The sequence below is a fragment of the Colias eurytheme genome, chromosome 4 (assembly GCF_061535395.1).
Source record: "Colias eurytheme isolate Ceu_HAF_F1 chromosome 4, ilColEury1 Martin Lab GWU primary, whole genome shotgun sequence".
NCBI classification, from domain to species: domain Eukaryota; kingdom Metazoa; phylum Arthropoda; class Insecta; order Lepidoptera; family Pieridae; genus Colias; species Colias eurytheme.
In genome coordinates, this window is record NC_142983.1 from 9,648,273 (window position 1) to 9,662,098 (window position 13,826).

General features: G+C 35.0%; 1 protein-coding gene across 1 annotated transcript; it reads right to left on the reverse strand.

Moving 5' to 3' along the window:
• Window positions 1-6,374: 6,374 nt before the first annotated feature.
• On the reverse strand, window positions 6,375-13,376 carry LOC149909150 (KIF-binding protein-like). Its single transcript, XM_090101381.1, has 3 exons — window positions 12,247-13,376; window positions 10,978-11,848; window positions 6,375-6,429 (listed from the first exon to the last, which is right to left on the reverse strand). The coding sequence occupies exons 1-2, from the start codon at window positions 13,208-13,210 to the stop codon at window positions 11,022-11,024; spliced, it is 1,791 nt and encodes a 596-aa protein (XP_089957507.1). The 5' UTR covers window positions 13,211-13,376; the 3' UTR covers window positions 6,375-6,429; window positions 10,978-11,021.
• Between the last annotated feature and the right edge of the window lie 450 nt (window positions 13,377-13,826).

Genomic DNA, 13,826 nt, shown 5'->3' on the forward strand with positions numbered 1-13,826 from the left:
ATAAGGACCTATCGGTACTCGTACCACATGAGTAGAAAGACGGAACAGAGACTAAGCTTCAAACAAACGCGAGAATCGATTGCACTACTACAAGTACGCGGGGCCATGTGTGTGTGTCTCTGGCCGCTTGTCGCGTACGCAGCGATTCTGGAAAAAACCGGTTTGCGCTTGCACAGGCAGAGGACAGTCTCAGGGTTGATACGACGCACGTTGTTTGTTTTATTAGTTGCAACTTGCAAGTTTGAATATTTTAATATAAAACGTAATATTTCATTGTCAAAAATGGTTGTTTATTGTACTGTGTGTATGAATAATAGTAGAAAAACTAAAAATATATCATACTTCAACTATCTCAAGGAGTACAATAGGTGAGTAAATATTTTGATTATTACTTTTTCAAGTAATAGTCCATTGAATAAAAAGTTCTAGAGTGCGTGAGTTAGTAACGTAAGATGTTTCTTCGGAAACATGTCAAGAGTCCCTAGGTAATAAACATACTAAAACCCCGGGCCACTAGGAGGAGCCCCGGAGTGGGGGGAGGGGGGAAATGGGTCCATTTTTTCATTTTTCGCTTAAATCTCAAAAACGGTACATGTTAGAGAAAAACTTTCAAGTAAAAGTTGAAAGGCCATAAAATTATCTACAAGTTGTACCAGAATCATTTTTTCCTATATCCTACCGTTTCTGAGTTATACGCAGTAAAACATGATTTTGGCTCAAACAATTTCCACATCAATCGATCAAAAAATATTTCTTTCTTCCAAAAAACTAAAATGTGCAACTTGTGACCGGTACTGATAGATTGCTCTTAATTAGGTCTATAATTGGTAAAATAAACAGATTCCTCCATGGAAGCCTTTAGGAGGAATCGATTGTCAAAATATTATATTATGGTAGTTTGAGTTACTGAACTTGATCTTTTTATTTTTTTCTTCCAAAAAGCTCAAAAGTGCAACTTGTGACAAGTACAGATAGATTGCTCATAATTGGGTCTATCATTGATAAAAATACCAGATTCCACCACGGAGGCGTTTACGGGGAATTGAATTTTATTAAGGTAGTTACGATACTTGAACTTTTTATTTTTTTTCTCCAAAAAAACTCAAAAGTGCAACTTGTGACCGATACTGATAGATTGCTCTTAATTAGGTCTATAATTGGTAAAATAAACACATTCCTCCATGGAAGCCTTTAGGAGGAATCGATTGTCAAAATACTATATTAGGGTAGTTTGAGTTACTGAACTTTATCTTTTTATTTTTTTCTTCCAAAAAACTCAAAAGTGCAACTTGTGACCGGTACAGATAGATTGCTCATAATAAGGTCTATCATTGATAAAAATACTAGATTCCACCACGGAGGCGTTTACGGGGAATTGAATTTTATTAGGGTAGATACGATACTTGAACTTTTTATTTTTTTTCTTCCAAAAAAACTCAAAAGTGCAACTTGTGACCGGTACCGATAGATTGCTCATAATTAGGACTATCATTGATAAAAAAACCAGATTCCACCATGGAGGCGTTTAGGAGGTATTTAATTTTATTAGGGTAGTTACGATACATGAACTTTTTAACTAACTACCCTAATAAAATTCAATTCCCCGTAAACGCCTCTATGGTGGAATCTGGTATTTTTATCAATGATAGACCTAATTATGAGCAATCTATTTGTACCGGTCACAAGTTGCATTTTTTAGCTTTTTGGAAGAAAAAAAAATAAAAAGTTCATGTATCGTAACTAGTTACCCTGATAAAATTCAATTCCCCGTAAACGCCTCCATGGTGGAATCTGGTATTTTTAGCAATGATAGACCTAATTATGAGCAATCTATCTGTACCGGTCACAAGTTGCACTTTTGAGTTTTTTGGAAGAAAAAAATAAAAAGATCAAGTTCAGTAACTCAAACTGCCCTAATATAATATTTTGACAATCGATTCCTCCTAAAGGCTTCCATGGAGGAATGTGTTTATTTTACCAGTTATAGAACTAATTAAGAGCAATCTATCAATGCTGGTCACAAGTTGCACATTTGAGTTTTTTGGAAGAAAGAAATATTTTTTGATCGATTGATGTGGAAATTGTTTGAGCCAAAATCATGTTTTACTGCGTATAACTCAGAAACGGTAGGATATAGGAAAAATGATTCAGGTACAACTTGTAGATAATTTTATGGCCTTTCAACTTTTCCTTGAAAGTTTTTCTCTAACATGTACCGTTTTTGAGATTTAAGCGAAAAATGAAAAAATGGACCCATTTCCCCCCTCCCCCCACTCCGGGGCTCCTCCTAGTGGCCCGGGGTTTTAGTATGTTTATTACCTAGGGACTCTTGACATGTTTCCGAAGAAACATCTTACGTTACTAACTCACGCACTCTAGACCCCCCTTGGAGGGATTCATTCAATGGACTATAAGTACCTACTTGCGTTTATTTTATTAGGTCCTTTTTTAATAAAATGAGAATTGTACATGGTGTGTTTTTACCTTTCATTATTATTACAAGTTAAGCATTTGTAAGTATGTATGTATGTATTGTAAGTGTGTACATACCTAGGTTGGGTTGTGGTAGGTAGTTTTGTTTAATTTGTCTTAACCTATTGTGACAACCCTACCAAAATAGGTAACAATTTTGTACGTTCTTAAGAAGCTTAGTCTCTGTTCCGTCTTTCTACTCATGTGCTCGTACTATATACGGATATACAAAAAAATCATTCCTGATTTACATAAAATAACCCAGGTGGGTTTCTATATTTTATATATTAATAGATTTAATATGATTAGTAAAGTTCTTTGTTCGAATTAAATACTTTATAAATGTTTACCTTGTTTTATTTATACAACCTATATAGGTATAGCAAATTGTAGATATTTTTGTTTTGTTTGCTGAATGAAATACAGGTATATCGCTACATAGAAATAAATGTATAGCGTGGTATATACTTTCCATTGCCCATTTTCTTAATTATTTTCAGGCATGTAATAAACGCACGCATGTGCACATGCGTGCGTTTTATTCTTAGGTTTTATTAGGTACATGCGCAACGTACTGTACGCATTTAATAAAATAAAACGAGTCAATAATTAATGTAAACATGCTTTAATCAATTTTATATGTACCTATAGATAAATATAGAATATATAAAAAGAAGCAGCAACAAACAATGACTTATTTAACAGTTAACAAATATAGATTGTGAAATAGCCGCGCCTAGTAAATTTATTGTAGTCGCTACCACGATGTCTATGATTAGTGATTACCAAGAAGCTTATATCTAATACACTGGAGATTGCACTATGACCATTAACTTGTAACAAGAAAATATGACGTTGAATGACGCCTGTATGTTTTTTTATCCCTTTCACACCTAACTTGGCAAGTTGGTGTGTTTTTTTATCCCTTTCACACCAACTTGCCAAGTTAGGTGTGAAAGGAATAAAAAAACATACAGGCGTAGACAGAGAAACCAATAGACAAATTGATATCTTATGTCGCATTCACACAAGAAAAAGAGCAACTTATGCCGGTGTTGTGTAAAGAAATGAGAGAGAATGATAAAATTTTTTGTTTCACCCAGCGTGCCACTTTTTTCAAGAATAGCAACCTACTTATATAAACAAAGTTTGACAGCTAGCTATCGTCTTCCTTAAAAATATAGTTTTTACATGTTATAAGTTACGTAATTCATGGTATGTTTGGTTTCGAATGATTTAGACTTACTGTTAATACTTTATAAAATAATACCATGGTGCGGTGTAGCGTTAAAGGGTGTAAAAGTGATAGTGGAACGAAAATGCCTGGATTGTCTTTTCACTCGTAAGTATACAACTCTTTATCAGTTTATAGGCCTTCATGATATTTCAGCGTGTTAATATATTGTGTATCACGTGCTGTTGACTTGAATACATTGTTTAAAAACCACAGAAATAACAATTATAAATTTTAACCTAAAAAATTTTGTGTTGCCAACTTTTCTACAAATTGTTACCCACTATTATGGGAAATAATAATATATATTCTGCAGTGTGTATTTAATTAAATATCTGAAATATTTTATGGCTTGTTCCAGTTTTCCTGAACCGGATAATTTACGACAAATTTGGATTGTAGCTACAGGATGAACAGATTGGAAACCAAAACCGAAGGTTAGAAAGTATTACGGCAATCACCACCACCGCGACGCTGCCCCGCCGAAGACAATGGACACTCTTGGTTCCAACATTGAACCGGAAGGACGTAGTTAATTAAGTTAGAGATAATTTAAATGTAATTTTTTTATTACAATAAATTATTATTAAGTAAATTTCGTTTTTTTTTTGCGCCTTCGCGGGTCGGTCAATATAATTAACGTGTGTACATCTGTTAATACTTACGAAAATAAACATTCTTTTACTTTTTTTTATTTTATTTTATAAAAAATAAAACAAAATACCTATCGTATTTTATAAAAATGTTGTGTGGTTTTATGAAACCACGGTAAAAGTGAAACTGTTCGAACGGTTCCGAACACTGCTTTGTGTAGCGCATGTCGCGTGTCGGTCGGCTGCCGAGTAGGTATACCTACTCGGCAGCCGCGATACACGCGACATGCGCTACACAGACCAAAAAGTTTGAGACGATGTAATAAAAGTTTCACTTTAAAAAATAAACAATCGAGTTTTCATCTACATTATCATTACATACACATTTTCATATGGGATTATGATAATGATATATATTCATATTATATAATATACTAGCTTTCCACCCGCAGCTTCGCCCGCTTTGTCTAAAACATAATAAATTATATAATAATAATTATATGTATAATAAAACCTTCCTCTTGAATCACTCTATCTATTACAAAAAACCGCATCAAAATTCGTTGCGTAGTTTTAAAGATTTAAGCATACATAGGGACATAGGGACAGAAAAAGCGACTTTGTTTTATACTATGTAGTGATAGGTATGTGTATATTATACATAATATGTATTACCCATATAAAAGAAATATGTTTATAATATACTAGCTGCGCTCCGCGGTTTCACCCGCGTGGCTCCACTCCTGTTGGTCAAGTGTTATGGTACAATATAGCCTTCCTCGATCAATGGGCTATCTAACACTGAAAGAATTTCTCAAATCGGAATTAAAGTAGTTCCTGCGAATGTCCCTTCCCTCCTCACCTTCACCCCGTCCCGCACTACGCCTCCTCATTGTATTAAACAGTATACCTACTATTTTCTGTAAATTGACACTTTTAAAAATTCATTATATCTTTTGAATGGAATATCGCGGACTTTCTTGTAGATATTGGTCCATTCTATAATACCGTAGAACATTTATTTGTTCTATTTTCAATAGATTCCGCAGCGCACGCGATGACAGAATTTTTATTAAGGATAGGTATAATATTATTGCATTTTTGGAAAGGATATCTAATTTTTTTGAAAATGCAATATAGCCTATGTTGCTCAGTGAAGATGCAGCTTTCTAAAGGTGAAAGAATTTTTGAAATCGGTCCAGTAGTTTATGCGTGAAAACCATACATACATACATACATAATTACAAACATTTCCTCTTTATAATATTATTAGTATAAACATGTGAGTATGTAATGTGGATATCTCATTATTATCCACTTATGTTATGTGAATAATGATATTGAGAGATTTGTATCTTACAAATTGCGGGGTAAATTTTCCCTCACATGGTAACCCTAAATATTGTGACGTATTCTTTTTTATCTCTTTCTGCGACACGCATTGCCGGTGTCTATTGGATTCTCTGTCTACGCATACAGGCGTCATTCAACGTCATATTTTCTTGTTACAAGTTAATGGTCATAGTGCAATCTCCAGTGTATTAGATATAAGCTTCTTGGTGATTACGTATAGATAAGTTATAGATTACTAGATTAATGTAGGAAAAAATATTATATTATAGCATACATACCTACAGGAATAATTAATTCTTTAAATTTATATTTCACTAAGTCGGTAATTAAAAATTTTCAAGTGTTGTAACTTTGTAGGAAATTATATTAATAGTATGTATATGACAATTTTATAACATTAAAATATATAAGAATAAAAGATCGAAGACGGATGATCAAATAAAAATCAAGTTATACATATATAGGATAACATTTAATAGATATAGCAATAATAAGTAGATATGAAACAAAACGGTTATATTATGTAGGTATGATACATAATATAAAAAATGTATGTTATAAGTAGAGTATTCTTATATTCCATGTTTTTGTTTCTTCTTTTAAGTCTTAAACAATTTATGTGAGAATACATTTACATACTATGGCAACATAACATGCTCTTTTGTCTATAACCTTATAAAACAGAGATTCAATACATGAGCTATATTTGTACTGACATTTACGTCAAATATAAAATAAATACAAATGGTTACTTTTCAAGAAATGTTTGCATATCACAATCTATTTGTCAACTGTCAACTGTCAACACGCGCAATTGTGCTGTTGGAGATTTATTTAATTCTATGTGTTTAAACTTTGATATTTTATGTGTGAACATTATTAAAAGTGACTCTTACCAGTGATAATCCTGTGACATTATTAGTAGTGCATAGTGTTCAGTGTTTATCCAGAAAAACTGTGATTAAAATCAAAATCGTGACATTCCGTTTTTTCAAAGTTTTTCCACTACCCTCATATTTTTTGATAATTATTTTATCCATAATGTCATAATGTCATTTGACGTTTGGAAAATTAATCATTAGTGTTGCCATATAATAAATTTAAATTTGCCATGAATGGGAAAAATAGTAGTAATTTTACTGGAGCTAAAAATCAAGCTCCTGGCCAACAAGATAAGAATTCAACTCAAAGTACAATATCACCTAAGAAACCAGTGCGTGGTAATATTACCAATAATAAGAAAACCCTAGCTCAACAAGTATTTCACCCATCTCTTTTTAATAGACAGAGATCTATTTCACTTACGGATTCGGTATCAAAAGAATGCGCAGGAACATCGTCTACCTTACTAAGTTCAGAGCTACATTCAAACACCGCAGAAATGCCTGGTCCAGATTCTGAATCGCTTACCTCTGAAAAGCAGCCACCGGCTTGGCAACGCGTCCCTTGGAGCAAAAAACGAAAAGTTTCTGAGCTATCACCACCCGGACCTTCAACTCAAGTTGGAAATAGGTTTGCTAACCTACCCATCGATCTCACTGAAGATGAGAATAATGCGCCAATACCAGTGAGCAAGCCTCCCCCCATAATTCTCTATGGCATTGAAGATCTTAATGAGCTCACAAAACTTATAAGTACAACTGTAAGTCGATCTGAGTTTAACTACAGAATAGTAAACAAAAACATCATTAGAGTAATGATGAATACTATAGAAAGCTACAAGAAAGTTATTTCGGTTATACGTGAAAACGGTTTAATCGGCCATACATTCACACCTAAAGATTCCAAATGTTACCGTTTTATCATCAAAAATCTTCACCACAGCACACCGCACGAAGCTATTCGAGAAGCAGTTGAAGGTTCCAACAACAAAATTGTAGGTGAAATTATTAATGCTCGCTATGGCCCAGAGAAATTACCAACGTCTACTTTCTTTGTGTGTGTTGAACAAAGTATAAATAATCGCGAAATCAAGAATATTCAATATATCTACAACCAAAAAGTTAAGATAGAAGATCCACGTAAATCTAATTCCATTGTGCAATGCCAGAGATGCCAACAATATGGACACTCCAAAAACAATTGTATGCGTCCGTACAGATGCGTCAAATGTGGTGAAGGACACAAAACCTCAGAATGTATGAAGAAAGATAGATCAACACCGGCTAAGTGCGCTTTATGTTCTTGTAATCACCCGGCCAACTACAAAGGATGTGAAGTATATAAAGAGATTTTAGCACGCCGTAATAAACCTCGGACTACAAGGACCAACCATAACAATATTACAGCTCCGCCCACTGCTAACCCCAATTATGAGCCAACCCCAAACGAAATGCATCAGAGAACTTATGCCTCAGTTGTTTCTGGAGAAAGATATAATAGTAATCAAGAGCTAAGGCAGGACACCCAGGAACAAAACAACAAGTTAGAACATATCCTAATAAAACAAAGTGAAAAGCTAGATATTCTCATTCAACAAATAGGCTCCCTGGTGAGTCTTATCTCTACCCTTATTTCAAAAATTACAAAATGACTTCTCTTACTATAGCTGCCTGGAACATCAACGGCATTACTCCCAACACAAATGAACTAGAAATATTTCTTAAAGAAAACAGGATTGACGTCTGTCTTATCTCTGAGTCACATACAACAGAAAGAAGTCAAATATGCATACCTGGTTTTTGTGTTTATTTTACTTCTCACCCCGATGGCGTTGCACATGGTGGTTCTGCAGTTGTCGTAAAAAATAGTGTAAAACATTGTCTATTGGAACCTTTTCCTGCAAAACACCTGCAGGCTACAACTGTAAGAGTAGAAGACCGTCTCGGTGCTATTAATATCTCTGCTGTCTACTGTCCGCCTAAACATAGGATTAGTGATGATATGTTCACCTCGTATTTTCGCACTCTTGGTAAAAGGTTTATATCAGGAGGAGACTGGAACGCGAAACACACACATTGGGGCTCTCGGCTTACGTTAACCAGGGGACGCGAACTTAAAAAATCTGTGGACATTAATCATCTAACAACATTGTCAACAGGAGAACCCACGTACTGGCCCACGGACAATAACAAAATTCCGGATCTTCTTGACTTCTTCATCATAAAAAATATCTGTCCAAAATACACTCAAATCGAATCCAGTCTTGACGGATCTTCAGACCACACTCCAATTATATTAAGGCTTAGTATAGGTATTATAAATCGCATTCCAAATAACGACACGCTTTTCAATCATAAAACAAATTGGTTGAACTTCAGACAATACCTTGAAGAAAATATCACACTAAAACTTCAAATGAAGTCGGCAGATGAAGTAGATAATGCTTGTCTTTATATTACAAACCTCATTCAAGTGGCTGCATGGATAAGTACTCCTGAACTAAAACACAAAGCATATAATACTCCTACTCCTATTGTAATTCGTGAAAAAATTGCTGAGAAGAGACGACTTCGGAGAGTCTGGCAGACATCCAGAAATAGAACAGATAAAAGTCGCTTAAATCGTGCTATTAAGGACCTTAAAAATCTCCTAAAAGAAGCCAGAGATAATTCACTAAAAAGCAATCTCGAAAGGATGTCTCCTGAAGCTTATGGAGTCCACTCGCTCTGGAAAGCAACTAAAAATATTCCACAACCACAGAATTGTTCTCCACCCATTAGATCAAACGACTCATGGGCGCGCACTGATCAAGAGAAAGCTGATGTCTTCGCAAGCCACCTAGCTAACATCTTTAAACCAAATGAACCTAATACACCCGAGGATTCCGAAATAGACACCATCCTTAAGCAAGATGTTCAACTTTGTCCACCCCTGCGCCTAACAACGCCACGTGAGCTATCCAGACTTATCTCTACAATGGACTCCAAAAAAGCTCCAGGCTTCGATTTGATTAACGCTAAGATCCTAAAAGAACTCCCACGAAAAGCTATCGTCTTCCTCACTATTCTCATAAATAGCTCTCTTAAAATATCGTACGTTCCTGCTCTTTGGAAAATATCGCAAATTGTAATGGTTCCCAAACCTGGTAAACCAGCTAATGAAACACAATCTTATCGTCCTATCAGCCTTACTCCGATCTTATCCAAGCTATGGGAAAGAGTAGTCCTGCATAGATTGAAAACAGAACTACAGCAAGTTCAGTTGATTCCAGATCATCAATATGGATTCCGAGACCAGCACTCCACGGTAGAACAGGTTCATCGCGTTTACCAAATTATTAGGGAATGTCTTGAAAATAAGGAATACTGCTCGGCCGCCTTCCTCGATGTCCAGCAAGCTTTTGATCGAGTGTGGCACAGGGGTCTACTTTGCAAGATCAAACTGTTTTTACCTCACTCCTATTACTTACTTATTGAATCTTACCTCAGCGAAAGGATGTTCCAGGTAAAGGTTCATGATGCCAGATCATCTCTCTTCGCTTGCTTAGCTGGTGTCCCTCAAGGATCTGTACTAGGCCCGGTCTTATATAATATTTTCACTAGCGACCTTCCCCAACACCCAGGGGTATCTATAGCAACATTTGCCGATGACGCCGCATTTCTAGTATGCAATCCAGATCGAGAGAAAGCTAGCTATATTCTTCAAAATCAGCTAAATAAAACCCAAGATTGGCTAGATAAGTGGCGCATAAGAGCAAGTGCGCCTAAATCACATCACATCACATTTGCACTTAGACATGGTCTCTGCCCGCCTGTCCATTTGGGCCAAGAAACTCTACCTCAGTCTAATTGCGTGAAGTACCTCGGCTTCTACTTGGATCGTAGGCTCACCTGGAAAGATCATATAAAGAAGAAGAAGACAGAAGTTAACTTCCGCTTCAAAAACTTACTTTGGCTCTTGGGTAGACAATCCACACTTTCTCTAAGCAATAAACTTAGAGTGTACTGCGCAGTAATAAAACCTATTTGGACATATGGTATTCAACTCTGGGCCTCCGCTAGCGAATCCAACCTAATGTGCATGCAAAGGGTGCAAAACAAAATCCTAAGAGTGCTCACAGCAGCTCCATGGTTCACTCGCAACTCTGAAATTCATGAGTACTTAGAAATGCCTACAATTAAGGAGGAAGCTACAAAATACCTCAAGAAGCATAAGGAAAGACTTGTTATGCATCCTAATCCGCTCTCCCAGCAACTGCTGAAACTAAAGCCCAGGAAACGTCTGAAAAGAGCTAATGTTGATGTTGAGCTACGTTAGAAAGGGGAATTAGGGCACTGGTTCTGGTTCTCAAATCGCCAAATCATTCTGTCAAAATATCTGCTCATAGTCTGTTGACTGATCGCAGATGTCAATAATAATAAAAAAAAAAAAAAAAAAAAAAAAAATCTATTTGTCAACAGTTAAGCATAACAGAGATCAAAGCAAAATTAAGCAGCAAGTTCCGTTTCTAGCCGTTTAATTTTTATTGGCAAAATATTAACCATTTCTTGACACAAACTAAATTCCACATGCATCATTTTCGCTGCGTCTTTATCGCTTGTACAAATATCTACTACAGCTTGGTACGAATCAAAACTCTTCTTAACGTGAACCAACTGCGTACGTTTATCTAACGCAATCCTCTTCATACTATTCCGACCTATAAACGCATACGCACTAATCACGGGCCTTATTACATCAAGCTCTAACTTGACCGGCATCTTCCCGTTTTTGTCTTTGACAGAATCTAAAAAGTGATCATAATTCTCTATACTTTTTTCGCAAAGCATGTTTATTTTCTTTAACAGATGTGGTGTTGGTTTTTCGTTTGTTTTATTCAGCTTGTCCAATTTTATGTTCAAAATTTCAGAATACACCTCGCCAAGCTCATACCATAACTGTCGGCAATACTGTAAATAGTATGTGGGATTAATTTCTTTAATTAAGTCTTCCAGCATATCAATTCGTCGTTTGTGCATTTTCGACCTTCTTTCGTCATCTTCTTCAAAGAACGCAAGGTAGGCATACGACTGTGAACTGTCTTGAATCAACTCAATGTAATCTGACGCCAATGAATCCAATTTATAATATTCCTTGGCCTTATTTAACCAACTCTGACAGCTTAAGAATACTTCTCTCGCATCCTGATACGTAAGAATAAATTTATCGCCAATTTTGTTTTCGTATTTAGTCACATCTAGGTCAGGGAAGATAAGGTTTTTTATGTCTCCACCGCAAATATTCTCATTGTCCTCTAATTGAAGGTTGGACATATCTGTAATTTATAAAATAAATATTAAATCTGTGTGTTTTTTTAATAGCTACAAAAATATTTTGTTTGAAAATCATACTTATCATAAGATAAAAGCATCAACATAAAAAAGAACACTTTATTTTTATTAATGGTCAAACTAGAGCATTAAAAGTGTTTTTTTTTTCTTGAAAATGGTATATAACAGGTAAAAGCTTAATTTTCAAAAGCATTTAAAATAACAATTCAATAATCTATTTTGTGGAAATTTGCCATACACATAGTCTATGTTACTTTCTCATAATATAAAGTTGAAATTTTTTTATAACAAGTGAAATTTTACAAGTGTTTATGATTTTTTTAAACTACCACTGATTCTGAGCATTGTTTTAGTGTGCAATTAATTATAAATAAGAACTAACCTGTAACTGCCTCTGTCATTCTCTCTGCGTCATTCATAAGCCTTGTCTTTGAAGCAGTCATCAAGAGAATACAATATTTAGCCCAACACCGAGCCACATCAGCTGACCGATGCTTCAATTGTTCTTTTTTAGCCAACATCACCTCATCATTACTGTCGTCTTCCAACAATTTAGCTTCATACTGGTCCAATATAGTAGAAGCGGCAGCTAAGTGGTGCCTGGATTGAAAGAAACCATTTCGCTCAGCAAAAAACTGTGATAGTGTTGCAGAATTCAGAGACCAGTCCACTGGCTCATAGTCATTATACTGTAACTGTCTTCGTAATGTAACATGACAATATACAGCAGATTTAAGGTCCTCTTTTAAAGAACCGTAAACCTGAGCAAGGTAATACAGTGTTAGTGTATATGCCTTCTCTAATACCATGATATCACCAGTGACGCTATCAGTAGTATTGTGTATTATATTTTCAATCGGTAAAGGCATTTGCATTGAACACTTGAATGTTTCATAAAAGTCTTTTGACTTAAGAAGGTATGATTTTGCCTTTTCTGGTTCATCCCTATTGGACCACAGAATACCAAGATTGTTGTCAATATTTATAAGTGTTGTAACAATTTCTGGTTTAGAAGAGTTGGGAAGCAACAGTTCTTCAGCTTCAGTAAGTATTTTCTCACTAGCAGTTAGCTCTTCTGTCTCCATATCAATGATACCAATGTTGAGAAGAACAATGCCTAACATTGCATCGCCTTTTAAAGGATCGAGAGTAGATTCGATATTTAATGTGTTAGTCAATGCATCGCGCATTTTCAACAATATCTCTTTAGCTTTATATTTTGATGTGTAAGGTTCGTTTTCAGGGTCATTTTTACTATCCTCATCCAGCAATTTTCTTACTTTTCCATAGTTCTCCTTAAAATCGTTGATTATCTCCTTCGCAGTCATGTCGGCAGTAACGATCATTATTATTACAGTACAAATTACAATACAAATTCAAAGAAAATTTTATGTTAACAACAGATTTTCTTGGAACTCATAACACAATTATATTACCAAATATATTATTTTAAACTGTAAGAAAAATTAAATTTAGGAAATTTTATTCTTTGGTTTAACTTTTCAACATAAACGTCAATGTCTAAAATATATTATGTCATCCACGGGCCATGACATTTGCTTCATCATTCAGAATTTTACCATTTTTTAAACATGTGTAAATAAAATATATTATAGAAAGAAAATATTATGTGGAAAAAAATACTTTAAGTTAGAATTCTGAAGCATAGCTTCTTTATAAATATTTTTCTTACATATATAGAAAGCTAGCAATTCACGATAAAGTAAACAAGAGTGTAAAGTCCCGTGTTTCCCTGTGGGATATGGCTACGACCATAGCTCCATGACCCAACGCGATGGTCCAACCGGATATCGAACCCTGAACCTGTACGAAGGAGGCGGTCACGGGGATCAATTGAATAGATGAAAATGTTTTTCGTTTATACCTATTATTCTCCAGTAACTTACTCAAACAAGTTGAACCTAAAGCAGCTGGACAGTAATAATAATTATATACATACTT